This window comes from Periophthalmus magnuspinnatus, chromosome 10 (assembly GCF_009829125.3).
Source record: "Periophthalmus magnuspinnatus isolate fPerMag1 chromosome 10, fPerMag1.2.pri, whole genome shotgun sequence".
Taxonomy (NCBI): Eukaryota; Metazoa; Chordata; class Actinopteri; order Gobiiformes; family Gobiidae; genus Periophthalmus; species Periophthalmus magnuspinnatus.
In genome coordinates this window covers 21605034-21629584 of record NC_047135.1, presented here as the reverse complement: position 1 = coordinate 21629584, position 24551 = coordinate 21605034, and the positions used below count along the sequence as shown (strand labels likewise).

The following is a 24551-nucleotide window of genomic DNA, read 5'->3' as shown; positions in this document are numbered from 1 at the left end:
TTAGTTACTCTCTTTCAATGTGAGATCTGTCTTGATGTGCTTTATTCATAATTTCAATTACATTTCAGGCTCTTTTAGCAGATAGCAATTCCATGAACCAAATTACTTCCACTGGTATTTCTTCCTGATCTCAAGTATATAACTTAACTGGATCCATGCATAGTTTTCAAGCATTTAACTTTATCCATCTTCACAATGAAAACTCCTATCTAGACAACTGATTCTCCAAATTTAGCACAAACATTTAAAAAAAATTTGAAAAAAAAAAAATCCTCAAAGGAAGAATTTTCCAAATTTTAGGCTGCATGAGCTCAGCACCTAGCAACTATCAACATGCTAACACTATTTAGCCATTTCAGCTGCATTACAAACACATTTCCACAATCCTAACATCGCGATCACATTCACTATTATAACTACGCCTGTATCCTGCCTTATAACAACAAAGCACACGGTTAAACACTTACCGTGAACGAGGTGTTAATGGGAGATATTTACGTTTCTCACCACCACGAGTCAGAAGAAGCACATGTGAACTATGCCTGTGCCGTAAAGAGAAGGGCAAGTGTCGCGTTGCACACGAACTGTCGCAAAGACGGCAGCAGCCCCGCCCTCAACGACAGCAAGCCCCAGCACGTTTATAAAAGTTATCAGGTTATCAGGAGGTTGTTGGAAATTGTGTCAGTTACGACGTAGTGCTCCGTAAACATGTCGACTAAAGACAAGGTATGTCCAATAAATAATTCATCGTTTTCTCAAGTCAGTAGTATTTATTTTGAAATCACCATTTGGATATTGTTCCGCGTAAGTATTGTGCGCAATTGTCCCATAAGGGAGTGCACTTGTCTTGTGTTTATTCTTCACGTGTTTAAATAAGTTGACCGTCAGTAAAAACAGCTGTAAAATCATAATAGATCAATATTTTTCATACTTTTTTCGTCTAAATCCAAAATTTGTATTACATTGTTTCATTATATATATATATATATATATATATATATATATATATATATATTTTTTTTTTTTTTTTTTTTTTTTTTTTTTTTTTGTGTGTGTGTAGGATCAAATAAGAAAAACTGCTGTTTTTGTAAACAAACTATTATGTCCTTAGGGTCCTAAGTTTAACCTTTTTTTTTTTTTTTTTTTTTTTTTTTATCTGAGTGTTCCAATGCAATAGGGAAAAAAGATGTCCATCGGGAAACCTGAGGGTTAAACATGGCTGTTTTTGTCCATATAGGTGATCACATGTAAAGCAGCGGTGGCATGGGAGCCAGGTACAGCTTTGACCATAGAGGATGTAGAGGTGGATCCGCCCCAAGCTCATGAAGTGCGCATCAAGGTCTGTGCATTTACAGTCATTCAAACTAGTGCTTACGGTAACAAAAACTACTTTTAAAATGGCAATAAAATAATGAGGCTGCTGGTGAGAAGAAACAAATTATAATCAAATTAAATGTAAAACTAAAGATGGCAGATCAAACGTATTCAGTCATATGAACAGCTAAACAGAATAGTTTTGAGCCTGGATTGAAATATGGTCAAAGTAGTAGCCTGTCTCACATATTCAGGAAGACAGACTTTAGCTGCAGTAGGAGGCTGGTCCTTGAGGTCTTCAGAGTGCGAGATGGTTCATATGGCTCTAACAGGTACTTTGGTGGAGAGTCTTGGACACAAGAAGTGTGTCAGGATCAGGACTTGCTAGCCTGTGTTCCAGTTCATTAGGCGATCCAACTATGTAAGCTTAGCATTTAACATACATTTGAAAGACTGCATATATTCTCACTTCCTCTGTTAGGCAAATCTTCTCATCAAACTTTTCATGAGGAGAATTGCACTAACTAGTAACTCTGCTATGTCTTGTGCTTCTGCCCAGTTATTATTGGTGGCACAGTGGTAGTAATTAGCTCTCGACCCCAAGACGTTCCAAGGCCAGCCAAGAGACATAGTCCCTCCTGGGTCCTGGGTCTTCCCCAGGGCATCCTCCCAGTGAGACATGCCTGGATCACCTCCCTAGGTGTTCCAGCGGGTCTACCCTGTGTGACCGAGCTCCTCACCCTATCTCTATCTCCCAGCCACCCTGCAGAGGAAACTCATTTCAACCGCTTGTCCTTTCGATCATTACCCAAAGTTCATGACCATAGGCAGTGTTGGGCAAGTTACTTCAAAAATGTAATTAGTTATAGTTACAAGTTACTTCTCCCAAAAAGTAACTGAGTTAGTAACTCAGTTACTTTTTGGGAGAAGTAACTAGTTACTAGGCAAAGTAACTACTCTGCGTTACTTTACTCCATGTTACTTATTATGTTAAAACAATAAAAACACAACAGATGTGAGCCTTTAACATTTATTTCACTTTAACAGATTGCAATTATATTGCATTTGTTTTCAAGTAAATTATAGAATGTATCAAAAATTAAAAAAATATAAAACATTTAATTTGAAGTGCAAATAAATCAACATGTCACACAATTTCAGACAACTGAACTTCAAGTATTTTCTTCATTAAAATAAACAGTAACAATAAAGTGCTTTCAGTAAAATACTGAAAAGATTCATTACCATGTTTTGCAAAACTAAGGCATTCAAATGTAAATCATGTAAAATAAGACAAAACCTTTAGGCCTTCTCTGGCCACACACTGTGATGCTCTGTCCAGTATTCAAATATTAATCACCTCTGATCTGAGCCTGTTCCTCTTTGGAGAAAACACAGTCTGATCAAAACACAACTTGGACCTAATCTGCTGTGAATGCCCGTGTGGACAGGACATCATTTCCCATCATGCATTACACGTTTGTAGTCCATGCAGGCGGCCGCAGTCGGTGGAGAGCTGCTGCGCTCGCTTCGCTCAAAAACTTCCCGTTACCGGCGCACAGGTTACGTCAGAGCAAGTCGGTGGCATCTTGGACACAAAACTAACCGGCATGCACCGCGCACCGATTGACGGCGTCGTATCTGCGCCCGCCTCATCTCAAACGAGCCTTTTATCTCACCCCAGCCTCCTCTTTCACCAAAGAAACACAACAGCAGCTCCTCGGCTGAGAGACTCTGATGAAGAGCAGCGTGAACTCAATTAAAAGTAACGCGTTACATTTTATTGTCAGTAACAATAACGGCGTTACGACGCTAGGAAAAGTAATTAGTTACATTACTCCATTACTGAAAAAGTTACGCCGTTAGTAACGCCGTTATAGTTTAACGCCGTTACTCCCAACACTGACCATAGGTGACGGTAGGAACGTAGGAACGTAAACAGCAAACAGCAGAGAACCGGACCCATTCCAGCTCCTGGCTTCGCCCAGGAATTCTGTCCATAAATACAATGAACCACAAAGCAAATGTGGACTGGTTGGGCAAACTTCTACGAACCTTCGAGCACCCAATGGAGAGCATAGAGCTGGTCCAGTGTTTCATGACTGAGACAAAAACCACACTGCTCCTTCTGAATCCGATGTTGGATTCTCCTGGTGTGGTTGGATTCCCCTTGTAGTTGGAACACACCGTCCGGTCCCCCTTCTTAAACAGATCTGTCCCTGACATTTGGGACAGATCTCATCCACCCCTAGAGCCTTGCCACCGAGAAGCTTGCCGACCATCCCAGTGACTTCAGCCAGCGTGATGGATGAGTCCGCCTCCAGGTCCTCAGTCTCTGTTTCCTCAAGCTATTCCTTCCACCGTCTGACAACATCCCCAGTCTAGGTCAGCATCTCTCCACCCACATTGTAAACAGTGTTGGTGAAGCACTGCTTCCTCCTCCTGAGGTGTCAGACGGTTTGCCAGAATCTCTTTGAGGCTGCATCGAGCAGCCGCATTGACAATAGAGGCAGAGAACATGGCCCACTTGGAATCCATGTCCCCAGGCCTCCCCAGGATCTTGGAGAAACTCTCCCATTGAAGACTCACAGAGGGCTCTGATGGATCGCTCGGGACACCGCTCGGGTTCAGATCAGGAAGGCCGTTCTTTGCGATCACCCCTCTCTAGGTGTCACTGTCGTTGCCCACGTGGGCATAAGTCCCCCAGCAGAACAACTCGTTCACTGGGCTGAACTCCATCACATGGCAGCTGAGCTGTGGTGCAATAAGCAAACCCACACCAGCTCACTGTCTTTCCCTGTGGGAAATGCCAGAGAAATGGAGGGTCCAGCCCCTCTTAAGGAGTTGGGTTCTAGAGCCCAAACTGTGCATGGAAGTGGACTAGTTATATCTAGTCAGTAACGCTCTACCTCTCGCACAAGCTCAGCCCCCCCCCCCCCCCCCCCCCAGTGAGGTGACATTCCATGTCTCCAGAGCCTGACTCCCAAATCCAGAGATCCGGTCATTGAGGCCTTCATCTTCAACTGCCATCCAAATCTCTCCACACCAGCCCCTCACAGATCCTCCCGCCGGTGGTGGGACCACAGGTGAATGGCTCCATGTCACTCCTTTGGGCTGTGCCCAGCCCTGACCTGTATTTCTGCGGTCTTCAGTTTGCATGCACATGCCTTTTAAAAGCAACCGGCTGGTTCTTTGCTTGTAAAAGGACATGTTGAGAGTGTGTTGCGCATGGAAGTATAATGGCGCAGCATGGCTTCTGTAGCACAGAACAACAATACCAGTTAATGAGGCATTTGGGAACCGCGGTTGCTGTAGTGTGCTCAGTGACCAGTAGGGTGTAGGAAAGGACACCGTGACTTCAACCATGCTTCAAACAGGCAGTGAAGTGAAGGGAAAAATATGATTTGGATATATTTCAAAACTTTTTTATTATTTTAATTACTTGATTGCCCTGGTCGCACGCCACTGCATAAAACATATCTCCATGGAGATTGTTCTAAAGTATGGTTTTATTTTTGTTTTCTTTTTCTGTAGAATCATGCAGGTGATATGCCATCTCCAGAAAGTTATATACTGTACTTTTATGGGGATTTTTTCATATGATACTTTTACTTGACTATTTATTTTCTCCTATATTTGCTCTTTTACTTTTTTGAGCTTTCTATCATGTTATAACATTGTTCCCTTGTCAAAACATGGCTGAAGAGGTTTTGTGTGGCATCCATGTATATCTGAGTGTTTTAGCTTTATCTGGCCCTGGGCCATATTTGAACCAGTAGGATTTTGTGCAATACTCGGCCCACAAGCCTACATTATCCATGCTCCCACACAACAAATATACAAAAACATAATGCGAAGCTGTACACAGCAACTTCACAAACCTGATGCAATATGCTGTATTTTCATTAGCGGGATGCACACATTGTGTTGTGATCGCACTATAAAGGGGGAGTGACTTAACACAGAGAAAAGGTAGGGGAGACTCAAGAGTGTCAAAAATAAAAGTGAAACTTATAAAATATGTTAATACGTTTTTGGCAAATATAGCATTTTCAAAACAATGAAAGGTAAAATACTGATGTAAATATGTCATGTGTCAGCAATTAATACCCCATAGAAGTAAAAACACCCTCTTTAACTAACACAATCGAGTACTTCTTCCATTACTGACCAATTGCAACCATTCAAATTTCTATTCAGCTGTGAATAAGCTTGCAGGTAAATAAGGACCTCATTGTCACTACTCCACTGCCCTTTTCTGTTTGTTTTGCTAATGAGAGGTGTTTTGTTCAGATGCTGTATAGTGGAGTGTGCCACACAGACTGGGCCTACCTGTACGAGGCGGGACCAAACTCATTGGAGCGGCCCTACCCCGTAGTCCTGGGACACGAGGGGGCCGGGGAGGTGGAGAGTGTGGGCGCTGAGGTCACCAACGTTAGCCCAGGTAATAGAAGGACTTGTTCTGTAGGCTTAGAACTGTTTGTATCACATTATCACAGTTTGTGTTTATTGTGAGGAGAAACATCACCATTGAAAGAGGAGGTACAGTGGTTCCTCGCTATATCGCGGTTCACATTTCGTGGTCTCGCGTATGTTTTTGGGGAATTTTGCGTGCTTTTTTTTTTACAGTGTATGAACACACATTGTGTTTTGTGTCCTGATTGGCTAATTGACGTGCCATGTCTCCTGTACAGTACAGAAGTGTGTTCAGACAAATTTACATAAATGTTTGATGCTAGTAGTGTGACTCTGAAAAACCGGAGCTTCACAAACGCATTGGACACCTCTAGTTGGACGCCTTTGCATTTGATGACAGATGCCTCCGTCAAGATGATGCGCGACCAGACCGCCCGTTGTGGTCTGTGAGTGCCTTTGGATGTTTTGTTTTCCCTGTGTCTCTTAACGCTGTAGACCAGGTTGAGATAGTGGCTTCAGTGTGTTTATTACATAAAACCCATCAGTGGAGGTGATCGGCTCTGTGGAGGCGTGCCTGTATCTAGCTGGCACGAGGCTTTATGCTACCCGGTGCACCTGGCATAATTAAGTTGCCACTAGTTTGTGACTGATGTCTTTCCACTTGTTCCTGTGTGTGTTTTGGGCAAAAGGCCCAAATGCAGAAAAAATCTATTAGTTTGTAACATGGCTGGGAGATACAGGAAAAATAATTAACCACGGCTTCTTTCCTCATACTTATTTAGTCTTTTCCAAAACAAACATTAAAATGGATTTTAGTATTGATTTCATGAACATAAACAATACAGGGACAATACAGTACATTAATCTGTACCACTTAAAAAAGTATAATCACAGCCTTCAAAAGTCAGTCCAATCTAGTTTGATACAGATCTAAAGCATTGTAAAACTATCTAGCTACTGGCTAATATTTATGTCTGAGAGCTACATCACTATCAAAAGTGTCTTTTCTTTTCCCTCAGGAGACAAAGTGATCCCTCTGTTCCTGCCTCAGTGTGGGGAGTGTAAGAGGTGCTACAGCCCCAAGACCAACCAATGCAGAAAGAACTGGTGCGTACTCTATATAGGAATTTTGGAGGCTATTCAGTTTATTTAGCAAAATAAAGGATTAAAAAACATTTAAGAGGGGATATTTTACTTCTTTGGGGTATTAAGTGCTAATGCATAACATATTTAGATCATCATGTTACCTTTTATTGTTTTGAAAATGCTATATTTGCTGAAAAAAACATCTAAGTTTCATTTTAGTTTTTGATGCTCTGAGCCTTCCCTCCATTCATGTTAAGATACTTTCCCTTCAGAGGGCTATCACAACACAATCAGTGTGCATTTGGTTGATGAAACTACTACACATCGCATCAGGTTTGTCTATGGCTGGGCTTTTAATTGAATTCATTTGATTAGATTATTAAAAAATACAGTTAATTGAAAATTGTGAAATTGAGGATTATTATGAAAAAAGTTTACTCCTGACTTTCTTACTTGCAAAGCAGGATTATTGTGCAATTACAAGTAGATGGCTATACAAATGTAATTGAAGGCAGTTTACAATTAATTAAATAATAACATGATAAGAATGAAATGTACATTGTGACCATGTGGTGTCATGAGTGCATGCTCATAGCCTATGACGTGCTGTGACTGCTCTTCATGTGACAACACACTAACACATGAGTCATTGTCACTCAACTGAGGTATTAGCGTAACCCAGTGCGGTCGAGTGCAGCATTACCATAGTTCTTGTGAAATTTGTGTGTAAACAATGAGTCAAATGTTTAGACACATTTATTATATTGTATGTATTTTCAAATGTTTCAAAATATTAGGACTGAGATCGACTAAAGAAATTCTTGATCGAATAAAAACATGTCCTGCTGATCAGTTAGTCAACTAAAAAGGGGGCGTGGGAAAAACTCTTAAAACTATTACGTATCTCAATGTATAACCCCAATTCCAATGAAGTTTGGATGCTGTGTCAAACTTAAAAAAATAATAATAATAATACAGAATACAATGGTTTGCAAATTCTTTTCAACCTACACTGAACTGAATAAACTACAAAGACATAATATTTAATGTTCAAACCGATAAACTTTATTGTTTTTATGCAAATATTCACTTATTTTCAATTTGATGTCTGCAACATGTTCCAATAAAGCTGGGACAGGGGCAACAAAAGAATGGGAAAGTTGAGGAATGCTTAAAATACACTTGTTTGGAACATTCCACAGGTGAACAGGTTAATTGGAAACTGTTTTTTGTCATTCACAAGTGAGGATGGGGCGAGGTTCACCACTTTGTGAACAACTGCGTGAGCAAATAGTCCAACAGTCTAAGAATGTTTCTCAATGTGCAATTGCAAGGGATTTAGGGATTTCATCATCTACGGTCCATAAAAACATTAAAAGATTCAGAGAATCTGGAGATATCGTCGCATGTATGTGGCAAGGCTGAAAACTGACACTGAATGCCCATGACCTTTGATCCCTCAGGGGCTACTGTATTAAAAACAGACATGAATGTGTAAAGGATATTACCACATGGGCTCAGGAACACTTCAGGAAACCATTGTCATTTAACACACTTCGTCGCTACATCTCCAAATACAAGTTAAAACTGTACCATGCAAAGTGAAAGCCTTAGCTTTACAGCTAATTTCCATCTGTATTCCCCCTGAGGACTACAGATGGAAATTAGCTGTAAAGCTAGAATCTGGTACAAGCATCTCTGCCATTGTGCTTAATGTAATTGTACATTGTCCTAATGAATAAATAAATAAACTAAATAAATATATCAACAAAACCCAGAAACCCTGCCGGCTTTTCTAGGCCTGAGTTCACCTGAGATGGACTGACGCAAAGTGAAAAAATGTGCTATGGCGGACGAGTCCATTTCAAATTGTTTTTGGAAATCACAGACGTCGTGTCCTGCGGGCCAAAGAGGAAAAGGACCATCCATATTGTTATCAGCGCAAAGTTCAAAAGCCAACATCTGTGATGGTATGGGAGTGTGTTAGTGCCCATGGAATGGGTAACTTACACATCTGTGAAGGTACCATTAATGCTGAAAGGTACATACAGGTTTTGGAGCAACATATGCTGCCATCCAAGCAATGTCTTTTTCGGAGATGTCCCTGTTTATTTCAGCAAGACAATGCCAAGCCAAATTCTGCACGTGTGACAAAAGTATGGCTTCGTAGTAATAGAGTGCAGGTACTAGACAGGCCTGGCTGCGGTCCAGACCTGTCTCCCATTGAAAATGTGTGGCACATTATGAAGCGCAAAATATGACAACGGAAACCGCGGACTGCTGAGCAACTGAAGTTGTACATTCAGCAGGAATGGGAAAGCATTGTTCCTGCAAAGCTTCAACAGTTATTGTCCTCAGTTCCCAAACACTTACTGATTGTTTTTAAAAAGAAAGGTGATGTAACACAGTGGTAAACATGCCCCTGTCCCAGCTTTATTGGAACGTGTGGCAGACAACCACACGTGAGTGAAAATTTGCATAAAAATGAAGTTTATCAGTTTGAACATTAAATATCATGTCTTTGTAGTTTATTCAGTTCATATAGGTTGAAAAGGATTTGCAAATCATTGTATTCTGTATTTTTTTTTTAAGTTTTACCCGTCGTCCAAACTTCATTGGAATTGGGGTTGTATCTGACCCAAACTGCACTTACAAGACTACACCTGCACGGGAGTTCATTAATGCAGGGAAAAGGACTAGGAAACCATGTATTTATATAAAGACAGATTAAACTTGCGAATCATGACTTCTGCCATAAATACTAAACAATGATAAAAGAACAGCTAACTCACTAACTTCCCCTTTCTGCTGTTATAAATTTGATATAAATACTTAAAATCTATATAAAATGAATAGTTGACTAAGACACATTTTGTTCTAACTAAAGGCCAATAGACCTGCACAGTATTGCAGTATATTGCCTACATATTGAGTTTGGCCTCCATATGTCAGTATGTGTTCCAGTATGGGCCTGTAGTGTTGTGTGCTCCTATTTTTGAGCTTGTTTACATTACATGAACTGAAAAGTCCCATGTAAGGTGATCAGATATATTTTGCATTACAACATTTCCCAAAACTAACCAGGGGATGTGATTTCAAAACAACCTTGGTTAGATTAATTTCATTCCTTCATATAGTCATATAAATAATACAATATATAATACAAGTGCTGATTGCTTCAGTTAAAGCAGCAAAGTGCCAGTGCTCATGTTCAGATGTAACTGTCTGATCGCAGAAAGGAAAGCTGTTTCTGAGGCCACTGGTTCTGGAGGCTATGCTCCTGTATCTCTTGCTTGAGGGTAAGAAAGAAAAGATATTTATTTGTTTGTTAAAATAATCCTATTTCTCAATTTGATATTTTTGTTTGATACATCACCCAGCTATATGGGAAGATAAGGCACTCTTCACTTCCCCATTCACACATAGTTTCCAGCAAATTGCCAGGTGCAAAACATTAGACCGCTCAGCAGTGACCCCCATTCACACATGCACCAGTCTCAGAATATTGCCGGGTCTGCTCTTATCTCTCTCACATGGCAGCACACTGCTACATCATTTAAACTGAATGAGAATGAGACTTTGCCACGTAGCGCAACCAGGAAACCGATGTTGTAACCAAGAAAACAAAGCTGAGGCACTGACAGTTTTTGGCTCTATTCACACATACGCCTTGCCTGTATATTCCCGGTAATTTACCTGGGAATTTGTCAGTTTAAAAATGCAGAGAAATGTGTTTTGGCTTCATTCACACATGACCCTGATCTTGGAAAATGCAGGCTGCATATGTGAATGCGACTGTAGAGGCTTTCTTGTTGTGAGGCTAGTGCCCTAACCACTGTGTCACCATTTTATCCAAACAGGTTGCCCAACTTCAGCAACATCTGCTAACTCTAAGCTCATGCAAATGCACACACCTATATGTAAAGATATTCTTTTGATAACCTGCTCTGACCTTTTTAACTTTTAAGGAAGTTGGTTGTTTTGTTTGTTTTTTATTATTCACTGACATTGCCCATCTGTGTCCTCAGAAATAAAGTAAACATGCTCAAATATAGAGAGTGAAAGCAGACTAAGATTCTTATCTGGATTCACAATTAACTTGTGGTAATCTTAGCTCCTCCTAGTGTGTTTTTAAATATAGTTTCATAAAATTAACCCTTCAAACCAAAAAAAGTACATGTTCTAATTAGTGTTGTCACAATATTAAAATTTCTTGATTTTTATACAAAATGTCTTGATACTAAGGCATAGACTTGGTACTCAATACTGATTCTGATACCAGGATAACACTAAAAACAATCTTTCTTTAAACAATAGAATTTGATTTTCAATATTAAATTAGAAGATGTTTCTTTTTATATTACCATGTAGTCTTATATCCCTCTGCTGATAAGGAGGTTTTAAAACTGCAGCAAGATTTTATTTAGATCCAAAAAATCATAAATTATCACTGAATGCAAATAAAAGTAAGTATATGATTTTTGTTCTTAAAAAAAAAACATTTAAGTGATGTGCAACCTACAAATTTCAAATAGTAAATGATACACTGATTGAGTCACCAGCCATAGATATGTTGGATTTTGGCTTGACGAAAACTTATAATTTAAAACACATTTCTATATATAGAATTATGTAAGAGTTTTATATATATAGATATATAATATACATAAACGGATGTTCCAGTTCCATTGAATTATAGAAAATTAATTGTTCAAGCAACTTTTCCTTCTTTACTAAGTCATGGAGATATAATCATCTACATGTAGACTTCAGCCTCTACTTGAAACCTTTAGATCACATGTGTCAAAGTCAAGGCCCGTGGGCCAAATACGGCCCTCCACATCATTTGATGTGGCCCTCGACAGGGTAAATTAAAAGGTCTGATGGTCTTAAAATCTCAATTTATCAGGACATACGCAGTTACACAGCCATATTTTTACATCTAGGCAAATGTATATGCAATATTTGTAACTTGAATAAGTAATAAATACAGAAACACTTGTTAATTAACAAGTTGAAAAATTTGTTATTTTACATCTGGCCCTTTGAGAGCAGCCATTTTGCTGATGTGGCCCTCGGTGAAAATGTGTTTGACACCCCTGCTTTAGATAGACCCTTTCACTCAGACCTTCAGGTGATGAACAGGTGATGAATTTAAAACCCTTCACTGTACACTGTAAAAAGTAGGTTGGCCATTGCTATCTGTCAGAAAGACACTATATAAAATGTGTTTATAAGGGGCTACTTGATGAGACTGTCTGAATGTCTCGCTTGTTGAACTCTGATACGGGAACTTTTAATATAAGATCTCTTGATTGTCTTCTTTAAAAAATCGGGGGAAAAAAGGCTTTTGGTTATTTTCCATCCCTAAAATAGAATACATTTCAAGGACAAACTGGATACATTGATACCACTAATGCATTTTAAAAATCAGGTGATGAACATTTATAATCACGCCTGCACCTGTTTTTGATGTTTTAAACTGACCTATGTAGTTATTTTGTTTTGTTTTTTTGCTTCAATTGTTCTGTATTTTAACAGGGTGCTCCTGAAAAAGAGTTGGTTACACTCATTGGGCTCTTCCTGTATAAAATATACATGAAAGTGAAAATATCTGTCTATCCCTCAGTGGTCCAGGTAGGCTCCAGTGTTCCATGGGCATGTACTAGTCTATGTGGTCTTATACTTGTTCTGATACAGCTCAAGATCATTCTATAGCTATTCAGGAAAGGTTCATTTCAGTCCTGTGAGTTTGACATTTTATAGTATTGATACCTGCTCCAATGAGTATCTAGTTTTGTTGCTAGAACTAGAATTTTTAGTATCTGACTTTCGATACTTTTGACAACCCTATACACTAATATATATTATGTTTTGCAATGTATATTTAGCAATTAAAACACCCATAAAATCATAATGTAACCATCATAGTACTGTGAAATTGTAGTTTTTATTTTGAACACATGTTTTCCCTTTACATGTGTCCTAGTACTTGGGCTGAAATTGACTAAAGACATTCTTGGTCAACTAAAGGCATGTCCTGTTGATCGATTAGTTGACTAAAAAGGGGCGCGGCAAAAGCTCTCAAAAATATTACATATGTCTATGTATCTGACCCAAGCTGCACACCTGCAGAAAAAAGTACTAGGGAACAATGCATTTATTTAAAGACTGATGATGATTAAACATGTGAATCGAAGGGTTAAAGAGGGGGATATTGTTGAAAAAAATCTTTTGAGCTTTCTACCATGTTATAATGTTGTTCCTTCATCTGTAAAATTCTGGGCAATGCTCAGCCCACAAGCCTACAACCATGCTCCCACATGACAATTCTCCATAAATATACAAAAACATGATACAAAACTGTACACAACAACGTGACAAACCTGATTTCATTAGCAGGATGCACACCAATTGTGTTGTGATAGCGTTCTGAAGGGGGAGTGACTTGGTGCGGAGAGCAAAGGAAGAGGAGACTTGGCATCAAAAAATAAAAATGAAACTTGTTAAACGTATGTTGTTTTTGCCAATATAGCATATTTTTTGCTATATTTGTTTTTGCCAAACATAGCATTTTCAAAACAGTAAAAGGTAACATGGTTACATGTTACTTTTTTACGTTATGTCTTATCAGCTAATACTCCATAGTAAAATACCTGACACTTCTCCTTTCTGCTGTTCTCTCATCCTTAGAATCTAAATGAAAGGATTAGCTGAGTAATACAAATTTTGTTCTACTTTAGTCAATTAATCGGTCGATTTTTTCAAACAACTTAAGGCACTACAGCCATACCCACTACTCACCATTTTCCTGTGTGTTTGTGCAGGGAGACCACTCAGATGGGTGTGATGGCAGATGGGACCAGCCGTTTGTGCAAGAAGGGGCAGCAGGTGTACCAGTTCATGGGTGTGTGTACCCTGTCCCAGTACACTGTAGTGGCTGACACTTCTTTGGCTAAGATCCGCTCAGACGCTCCCCTGGACAGAGTGTGTCTGCTAGGCTGTGGGGTGGCCACAGGGTACGGGGCCGCACTCAATACTGCACAGGTGAGGAAGAGCACAGAGGGATACTCTAGATACTCCTCAAAATGGTGATGCAAGAATAACTTATGGAGCTCCAGGCAATATGTATTAATTCATCATAAACTGGCATGCTGTGGCTTTAAGTGTTTAAATTGCAGGTTTTTAGCCAAAAAAAGTTTTCAACTTGGTTCCATTTATTGCACTGAAAAACTTGGATAAACATGGATCATTACTGTGAGCAAGCATTCATCTCCACGAACCTGTCTCTTATTTGGCTGAGGAAGGCCTCATTCTGTTTGTATGGAAATATTGTTACTTTGGTTCCAATATTCCATAGTATGGCATAAAACGTATGTATCTCCATGGAGAATTTTGCAAAGTGTGATTTTAAGTATCTGTTTCTATGGAATCCTGCAGTTGATGAGCCACCTCCAGAAAGGTACACACTGTACCTTTTTAAGCAGAGCTTTCAAGTGTCATACTGGTTGTGAGACAAACTAATTTCATCTCCATCACCGGCACACATGCCACACCTTACAATTGGCCCGCTGTAAACATCAGCCCTAATTTGGAAGAATTTAATCTTATTATTGTCACAGATTTGCAGTGTTAGAGGCCAGCAGCATCTCTTCACTCATTTTGAACTCCCCCGCCTTAATCTACACTCAAAACATTGCCACATATATTTTGATAATCTTCTGAACCCACAGTCACTTTTCTCAATCATCCAAAGAGTTAGTAAATAACATGTACGAATCACTCTAAATACAACTTATCATTACCAACTAAAGTCAACTTTGAGAGAGTAAATGATCAGGGAAACCATTATAACATAGAAAAAGCTCTTCAAAGTCAATTGTGCATATGTCCCCTTTTAAACAAACTGTATATATGTTTTCAAAACCTATGCAAGTCTACTCATGGATAAATATATGTTATATCATAGGCTGCAGCAGTTAGTGCTTCAGCCTCACAACAAGAAGTTTCTCGGTTCGACGCGTGGGCAGCGTGAGACTCCAAATCTCAGTGGGACTATCCTGATTAAATAAAGATATATACATAGAAAAACAAAATCATACAAAAACAAGAAAAAAAAACATGTTATGTAACCATAAAGTGTGGTTTTGTAAAAGATTCCATGGAGTTTTTTACTATTTTGGATAGAATTTCAAGTGCATATGACAGGTGTTCATGATTTTCTAATTATTACTTAGTTTGGTGCAATAGTAATGGTGGTAAATATTGATCATAGTTAAGTGACAGTTTGTGGAAAAAGGTTAAGACGAAAAGTACAATAATAATAGGTAGAAGTATTCTGTTTTAGAACACACAGCTACTTCTATGTCATCAACTCAGTTCCATCCAAAATACAGCAGCAATTTACACTCAAGTAATACATTTTTTCTGACAGTTTAAACCTTCATTTAACAAATTAAAGGAGTCAACTATTATTATTTGTCTAGTCATAACTACTATGTAATGTAGACAAATCAAGACCCTTGTTAATGCTATGGTTGCTAGGTAACAGTTATGGAATTAACTCTATGGATGTCATACCTGCTGCCCATGTCCAACCAGTAAATAAAATTAAAACTTGACCAGAATTGGACAACTAGACAAAACTTAAATATGTTATCTATGGTTTAATAAAAAAGTACTATAACCAGCCATATGCACTTTAAATGCTTAACTGTATTGTCCTTGTAAGAAATTCATTCATGGCACTGTCTCAAGATAATCGTCCAGCAACACCCATGGACTCAACCCCAGGAATCAGAATCTTAATCAGTAGCTAGCTGGAACCTGTTTTGCATGTTTTGAGTACATGTAGGAAAGGGGCACAGGGAGAACATACAAACTCCACATAGAACCCATACAACCAGGACCTTATTTCTGTGAGGCAAGTGTGTGAGTCATTTAGATACACTATGTTCTGTTCAAATGTGAGGTTTTTTGTTTTTGTTTTTTTCTGGCTGTAGTAGATACCTTGGCCGGATGCATGCTGATCGTGGTGTGCTAGAGCTGTGAAGGGGGAGTGAATGAAAGTAAAACTTACTAAACATGTTTATGTTTTATATATTTTTTGGGTGAAATGCTATAATTTATAAATTCTAAAAAAAAAAGTAAAATTCTCTTTAAATCTTAATCTTGATAGGACAGATAAGATCTTGATAAGATTGACAATGATATGTACTTGGGTAACACTATTCATTTACTGTTTGTTTAGTACTGTGACTCACTTATAAATCAACAGCTGGGGCACAGTATGTTTTCAGAATTTGTCCTCAAGTAAAAGTGAAGGCAGCACACAAAGGTTTAATGCAATCCAGTGTATTTTTGCAAAGCAGCAGCAGGGCTTAATGTGATAATTGATTTAACCAACAGAAAGTTAGAAAACCAGCAACAAAGTTAGAAAATCAACATGCAGGGCTTTTCAACTTTTTTGGAGGGCTGTGCACTTTTAACAGTATTTTGGGTCACACAAAATATCCCCCACACTAGATTTGCGTCAGTATTAATACGTTGCTTTTTCTAATTGCCAATCCAGTACTGAACCTGCAGTATTAAACTGGGACATGACTAGTACCAAGTGGGTCTGAACTTGGACTAACCCAGAATTAAAGTTCGACTAAACCAGGTCTAAACAGAATTAAACGGGGACTAAAAGCAGCTGTAAACTAGTAAACAAGAGACAACATTTGGAAGGTGGGCCGGGGCCAGATTAGATCATTTGGGAGGCCTGGCCCTAAACTGATATGAGCCCTATGTTAAGGATGCTCTACCTGATATCTATCTTAAAATCTATCTTAAAACATGAAACATGAGTTGCAGTGGTGGAACTTATTCACGTAAAGCTTAAAGCTGTTCTGTCTTCCTATTAAATTCCATGGGTTTATAAGCACTTTTCACAACTTTCACAGACCAGAGTGGAGGTCATTACAGTAATGCTAACAACTAGCACGGTAAGAGTGCACCAGCATTACGTCCTGGTTCATATACAAAAAACAAACAAATAAAAAATAAAAATAAAAAACACTGCTCTGTAATGGACAATTTTATGATATTACATGAAACTAAAATCGAGTTCACCCCCTTTTAATATTAAATTATTTTGTACTATTGTCCTGTATTGACTTATTCACATGGCCTGCACCTGTTTTATTTTGACCAGGTAGAGAAGGGCTCCACCTGTGCCGTGTTTGGCCTGGGAGCGGTGGGCCTGGCTGCGGTGATGGGCTGTCGAGCTGCGGGTGCCTCCAGGATCATCGCTGTGGATATCAACCCAAACAAGTTCACCAAGGCTCTAGAGCTAGGGGCCACCGAGTGCATCAACCCCCAGGACCACAAGCCCCAGTCCATCCAGGAGGTCCTGAAGGAGATGACCCAAGGAGGGGTGGACTATGCACTGGAGTGCGTGGGCAACGCTACTGTCATGGTCATTATCGATTATTGTGTTTATTCAGGTCAAGGTATAATTATAAACACTTCTAGAGTAATCATGAGAATTTTAGTATAATTTTTTGCAGGGCAGGTCACTTCCTCCAGCTTTTCCAGGGGGATCCCAAGGAGTTCCCAGGCCATCTGAGAGATGTAGTCCCTCCAGCATGTCCCGGGTGCCCAAGCCACCTCAAATGGCTCCTCTCCATATGGAGGAGCAGTGATTCCTCCTGTGTAACTGAGCTCCTCACTCTATCTCTAAGGGAGCCAACCTACAGTGGAAACTCATTTTTACTATTTGTATCCGCAATCTTGTCTTTTCGGTCATTACCCAAAGCTCATGACCATAGATGAGAGTAGGTACATTGACCCTGGCGGGGTTGAACATACACTGAGAAAAGGTCGCAACTCCTGTTACGGTCATACAGGGACCGCACAGCCCTGAGCGAAGGGGCCAGAGCCCCTACTCCAATGAACAGTGAAAAATTGAGGATTGCAACGTCACCCGGTATAGTGCGGCTGGGGACCCATCCTGGAGCAAGGCTTGAAGTTAGGGCTCATATGCAAACAATTGATGGCTGGGCCTTCACCCACGGAGCCCACTCTCCTGTGGGTTCACTCACACACCACATTTATACTATGCCATGTGGTTGAAGTGTCTTGCCTAAGGACACATCCATAGTTAGGCAACACTACCCACTGTGCCCACAACCCTGCTTAGCTTCTGGGATGCGATAAAATCTCGTATTTTTATTTTTATTTTAATTGAATGTATCAAAAAGAATATTCAGAAGTTTAGGAAGGAAACTATAATGTGATGTGCATCTGTTAGATTATCATCCTTGTCTATTTCTGTGTGCTGCAGTCTGATGCTCTGGAGTCCACTATTGATGCGTGGGGCGTGTGTGTGGTGGTGGGCTGGACTGACTCAGAGCCAATCAGAGTCGATGTGGATCAGCTACTCATGGGACGCACACTCAAGGGGACATACTTTGGAGGTGAGGAACAGTAGAAGCTCAAAGTCACTCCAAAACTTTGTGCTTTATTCACTCATAAGGACAAAATCTAATCAGAATAAATACCTCTTAGTCATACAAATCTCTTCAGTACTTTGCAGGGCTGATCAGACCACTTGGTGGCCCAAGGTTTGCCCACAGACTCCTCTTTGGGCACCCTTGTACTAGCGGATTTAAGTCTCAGTGAAATCCTGACAGCAATGTTAATTTAAAAGTGCATTGTAGCGAATAAAACTCTAAAAATGATTTTTTTAAAAGATGTATATGTTGTGTGTGTGTGTTACAGGGTGGAAGGGGGTGAGCAGTGTTCCTGCTCTAGTAGACCAATACATGAAGAAAGAGCTGAAACTGGACGAGTTTATCACACACAGACTGAGTCTGAACGAGGTCAACACAGCTCTACAGCTGTTGAACACAGGAGAAAGGTGAGGCATGTTACTGTTACAAACACGTAGGCCTGCAGCTGTTCAGGACTAGAGACGGATGAAACATGTTAAAGTTACAAACATGTGGTTCCAAGTCTTGGCCAGCGACCTGAAGAGGTACACGCAAGGTAATGAAGCTAGACGAATAAACCGTCTGTTTGCAACACAACCAGCGAAATTGTTCTCTCAGTGGCAGGGTAATAACACCAGAGCAGACTTGCCTTCTGAACAGTACTGGAAAAGGCATATGGGAGAAGGCGGCATCACATAACAGCGATGCACAGTGGCTGATGGCTCTGAGAGAAGACCACAGCAACCTCCCTGAACAGAATCCAGTTACCATCACAGTGGCATCCAGGAAAGAGTCTCAGGTATGAGAAACTGGACTGCACCAGGCCCTGACATGATCCACGCCTACTGCTGCTAAAGAAACTGACTGCTCTCCGTGAGCGTCTGGCAGCACAAATGAACCAGCTGCTAATAGATGGGACTCACCTTGAATGGCTAACCGAAGGGCGTACAATACTCATACAGAATAATCCCTCAAAGGGTACAGTTCCATCCAACTATCGGCCAGTAACCTGTCTCTCCACAACATGGATCTAACGTCAGGCATCATCGCAGCTAAGATAAGTGGGCACATGGACCAACACATGAGCACAAAGAAGAACTAGAGACAGCCTGGAAGGTTGTGGTCATCGGAGCACTCACGGCCCCAAACTGGAGGAGAGGAGTAGGAACGTTGATTGACCGGTAAATCGAGAGCATTGCCTTTCAGCTCCGTCTTTACCACAACGGACCGATACAGCGACACCCTCGAGTAGACCTTACCAGGAAGGCTGAGGAGTGTGATTCCCCTATAGGTGGAACACACCCTCCGATCCCCCTTCTCATACAGAGGGACCACCACCCCGGGTTGCCAGTCCAGCGGTACTGTCCCAGACCACCACGCAATGTTGTAGAGACGTGTTAGCCAAGACAGCCCCACAACATCCAGAGACTTGAGGTACTCAGAATGGATCTTATCCACCCCCGGAGCCTTGGTGACTTCAGCCAGGGTGATGGACGAGTCCGCCTCCAGATCCCCAGTCTCTGCTTCCTTCTCAGAAGATGCGAAGGTGGGATTGAGGAGATCCTCAAAGTATTCCTTCCACCGCCGGACAACTTTCAGCATATAATAATTAATAATAAAAGTAAAGTAGCGCATCTATTAAACATATTTTAATTGTATTGGTAGCTATATTGCGACATTGGGTGTGCATTGTAATATTACGAGTAGTACTGGGAGAGTGAAGTAGAGTCTGCACCTCTCCACTTGGGGCGTGTCTTTAAATACACAGTATACACAATATATACACTGTGGGTGACAGTAGCTGAGTTGGTAGTTTTCCCCCACTGATCCGAAGGTTGATGGTGCGCTTCCAACTCCCACAGATGAATACTGCTGTTGTGTCCTTGATTAAGACACTTAACCCACCTCACCCCCTAGTGTCTGTGTACATTAGTGTATGAATGCATATGTGAATGGGTGACTAATTCCTTGAAGTAAAACACTTTGAGTGCCTTGAAGGTAGAAATATGACCATTTACCATTTACAGTGAAATCTCTAGCAACAATACTCACGTGTCTCACATGTATTGAGGTATATCATTAACACTCCCACATTTCTGCTACTGCTACAAAAATAGTTCTGCTCAACTAAAACAGGGATAATGCTTGTAGTCAAACAGGTTGGACCAGTAGGTTTAATAGCCAACATGTGACAGTGACATATCCATGGGTTTCAGAACAATGAAAAATAAGAACTGTGACAATAATATGCAACAAAGTGTTGCATATTACAGGAAGTTGAAACCCATGGACAGACAAACTATTTTTGTTTTTCACATGATGGAACTATGTTTATTTATGCTGCTGTTTGGTAGTTAGGCAAGTAGACCTTAAAGAAGCGATATTGTGCTTCTGTCTGCTATATGGTTATAATCTATGAAATTTGTGGATCATTATGTTACAATTTGAACATTTTAAATCGCAATATTCATCAAAAACAACTTGAAACAAGTCCGCTGACTTCAGTGTTAGCAAACTGCAGTGCCCAGTGGGACATTGGCTTAAACATCATCACAATAAATATGTTAATATAAATATTCTGCCGGCATCTCCTATGGATAGCTGCAGATTATGCTAGCATCAGAGCTGATTTAAAATTAAAAAAGTTAAATTGGAGAGCAAAGTAAGTACAGAGCAGTGGGCAGATTGGAGCAATGACATCTTGAATATAGGAAAATAAAGATTCAAACATGCATGAATTGCTCGGAATACAGTTTTGAAAGGGTAAATCATGACAAGGGGAGACAATTATAAGCTCTGAAAAGTAAATTTTGTATAATAGAGTTGCTTTAATAACACATGAAGAAAGACTGAATTCATAATGAACAAATAGTTAAGTATGATTCAGGCTTAGTGACTTAAGGGGTAAGGATTAGCAGTTGGGTTGGTCACTAAGCCTGAATCATTCTTAATAAAGTAGTTGTTCATCATGAATTCAGTCTTCCTTCAGGCTATATTAAAGCCCCACATAGACAAGTATAAACATGTTTATTATTTTTAATTGCACAAAAAATATAGAAAAAATATGCATGACTCTTATTTGGTCTTGTTTCCATGAAAATGTTGTTTCTTTGAATCTAATTTTCCACAGTATGCCATCAAGAGTATGCATCTCCATGGAGAGTGTTCCAAATTATAATTTTCCATGGAATAATGCAGCTGACACTCCTCATTGCTCAATGCTAGCTTTAAGGCTAATTGGTTTTAGTTATTGTAATCAATCAATCAATCAATCAATCAATCACAAAACAATCTTTGTTTATAAGGTATTTTTTCTACAAAAAAGTAACACATCATGTGGGTTTTACAGTCATTAAAAACTTTCCCACACGCTCTTCCACCTAACCACCTACTGCATACAACATATGATGTATGTATGTATGTTATAATGCAGGCGTGTCCAAAGCTATAGCCCAATTTTGTTCCCCCTTAAACTCCCAGGTGAATTAGCCCATACATCTTAAGCAGTACTTTTTATTGTAAGTTTTTTTTTTTAAATCCATGTTGATAAAGCCCATATCAAATATTCAGTTTATTTTATTGACAATTTCCACATGACCACAGTCTGACCTGTTACACCTACTCATATTTGAATTATTCTTTTAATGATCATCAGTCTATGGCCATCAGTCGGCTCTCTGGGTCATCTGTTTTTGATATATGGTCCTTAATGAAAACAGTTTGGACACCCCCTGGTATAATGTGTTACAGTACTGTGTTTAAGAGTTAATGTTTTAAATTTGTGCGTATTGTTTTTGTAGTATCCGTTCAGTCATCAGCCTGTGGTAGAAGTCTTGAGGTCCTGATGAAGAAATGAAGATGAAGTCTTCGGAAGCTCTCTGCAAGTACTGCACAATTCTCTAAATTCACCACTAGATGTCCTTCTAACATCAGAAATAACATCATCACAGATCATCCTTTTCAAGAGCATGAAAATAGATTTGTTTTTTCTCTCCCATGTAGTAACAATGTTCCCTCATCAAAAACATGCCTGAAGAGGTTTTAGATGGCATCAATATATGTTTGAGTATTTTAGCATCTATCCCGAGCCATGTTCGAACCCTTTTGTCCAATGCTCCACCCCAAGCCTACGTCATTCATGCTCCCGCACGACAATACTGAATAAATATACAAAAGCATAACAAAAAACTATTCACTATAGCTTTCCTAACCTGATGCAATGTGCTGTAGTTTCATTAGTAGAATGCACTCCGCTCTGTGCATCAAAAACAGTAAGTAAAACTTATGAAACATGTTAATACAGTGTTTTCCTTGAATTTTGCACTTTCAAGACAATAAAACGTAAAATGGTGTCATTGTTTTGTATTTACAGTGTTGCCACTAAACTGCTATTTAAGCATTAATCAAATATTTGTCTGTGCATTACATTTAAATGTAGACCTTTCAGACTTTCAAAGACCTTGTTACATTTTGATGTGTTATTCGTGGTGTGACAAGAAATGTGTTTGCTCTTTTCTGGTATATTTAATTGTCTTTTGCTCAATAAAAATATTTAAGATGACATTTTGTCTTCATTGCTCTCCCATAACTACAGATGTCAAGGTTAAATAATCAATTGTCAATTGTGATTATAAATATCACAAAATAAAATAAAAATAAATATGTTGTGAACAGTTAAGAAGTAAAATTAAAGTTACAGTATGTATCTCCCATGGAAACAAAGTTAAAGCCATACCTTGGAACATTGTCCGTGGAGATAGATACGATTTATGTCATAATGTGGAAGGTTATAGCCAAATTAATATTTCCATGGATACAAGCCCTGGTGAAATAAGAGTCAGGTCTATGGAGATGCAAGTGAGAACCCATCGTTTCAGTGCAATAAACAGAACCAAAGTGAAAAAAACATATTTTGGTCTAGCTTTTGACTAAAAAGTTACACATTGTAGCTTTAAGTAATTTATTTTTAATCTGGTCAAAAAATGTTAATTATTATTATTATTATTATTATTTTTTTTTTTGGTGGGATCAGAAGTTGCTAATGCCAACCCAGAATACTAAAAATTACAATAAAATCCATGTGTCAGTTTAGTCAAATTACTTTTCCAAGTCAAACCTGGGAATGCAACAAGACACACTACTGTTCCCCGGCACACTGGTTGAATATCAGTGATCTATTAGACAATGTTAAAGAGGAATTCAATGTCCTTGCTTTGCCTAAAATCTTACAGAGTTCTTACATTAAGTGGGGTCACCTCTCCATAGACCTGACCTGTATCCTCTTTGTCACCATGGAGAATCATAAAATCATAAAAGTTTCTCTCTAAATGAACTATAACACAAAAATTCAGAGGTTACATTTACTTGAGAAACTTTTTAAAGAAATATCACTTTTCAAAGTACTTTTAAAGTCGCATACTTTTACTCTTACTTTTAGTGAAGTAATAGAACTCTTACTTGAGTTCTTCCCACTGTGAGGAAGTCTACAAGTAGCAAGTCACCCTCTGCTGCATTCTAACTGCAACTGCACTGTCATTTATTATAAGCTTGATTAACTGCTAATGCTCTACACAAACTGCATTTCTCAGTCAGAGCTGTAAGATTAATCACAATCGAATTGAAACTGAGACTGCCATTTTGGATTACCACATTTTTCCTCCACAAACTTTGAACAGAATCCTATTTTAAATTTAGAATATTAAATTGCAAATTGCAAATCTAATTGCAATGCTTACCTGAGAAATCGCTATATATATATATATATATATATATATATATATATATATATATATATATATATATATATATATATATATATATATATATATATATATATATATATATATATATATATATATATATATATATATATATATATATATATATATAAAATCATGCATTACAAACCCAATTTTTTTTTATTTTTCTTTCTCTCTTTATGCTATCTAACAAATAATAAACACATTTTTTTATGATCTTTAATTAATATTTGCTTATGCTTTAGCCTTACCTCTTTAGTGCCATAACTGTGCATGTGATGGAGGGATGACAGAGGAAGAGGAGGGCTGAGTGACAAACAGACAAAGGTAAATGCCAGTGCTCAAATAAAGCAGAGCCGACAGCAGAATGTCAAAAGAGGCCTCGCGTTTTATTTTATTTACATCCAGATGAAGAGATTTGGAGCTGTTTATTAGGCTGAGTGTGTCATCATGACAGTGAAAGGGTGGGTCATGTTATGCATGTCTGAAATGTGTATGGTCC

At 39.0% G+C, this 24551-nt stretch overlaps 1 protein-coding gene across 1 annotated transcript; it reads left to right on the top strand.

Moving 5' to 3' along the window:
* The first annotated feature begins 636 nt into the window (after positions 1–636).
* Positions 637–22850, top strand: LOC117377868 (alcohol dehydrogenase class-3-like). Its single transcript, XM_033974378.2, has 9 exons — positions 637–726; positions 1238–1339; positions 5608–5758; positions 6750–6837; positions 13644–13863; positions 17012–17275; positions 18143–18275; positions 18580–18718; positions 22091–22850. Exons 1-9 carry the CDS (start codon positions 709–711, stop codon positions 22116–22118), a joined length of 1143 nt encoding a protein of 380 aa, XP_033830269.1. The 5' UTR covers positions 637–708; the 3' UTR covers positions 22119–22850.
* The last annotated feature ends 1701 nt before the right edge of the window (positions 22851–24551 follow it).

What these genes read in the sequence shown, in the direction of transcription:
- LOC117377868 (XM_033974378.2), top strand. An exon ending in AACCAATGCAGAAAGAACTG is followed by an intron (nt 6,838 to 13,643) that starts GTGCGTACTCTA and finishes GTGTTTGTGCAG; the next exon opens with GGAGACCACTCAGATGGGTG. An exon ending in TGGGCAACGCTACTGTCATG is followed by an intron (nt 17,276 to 18,142) that starts GTCATTATCGAT and finishes TGTGTGCTGCAG; the next exon opens with TCTGATGCTCTGGAGTCCAC.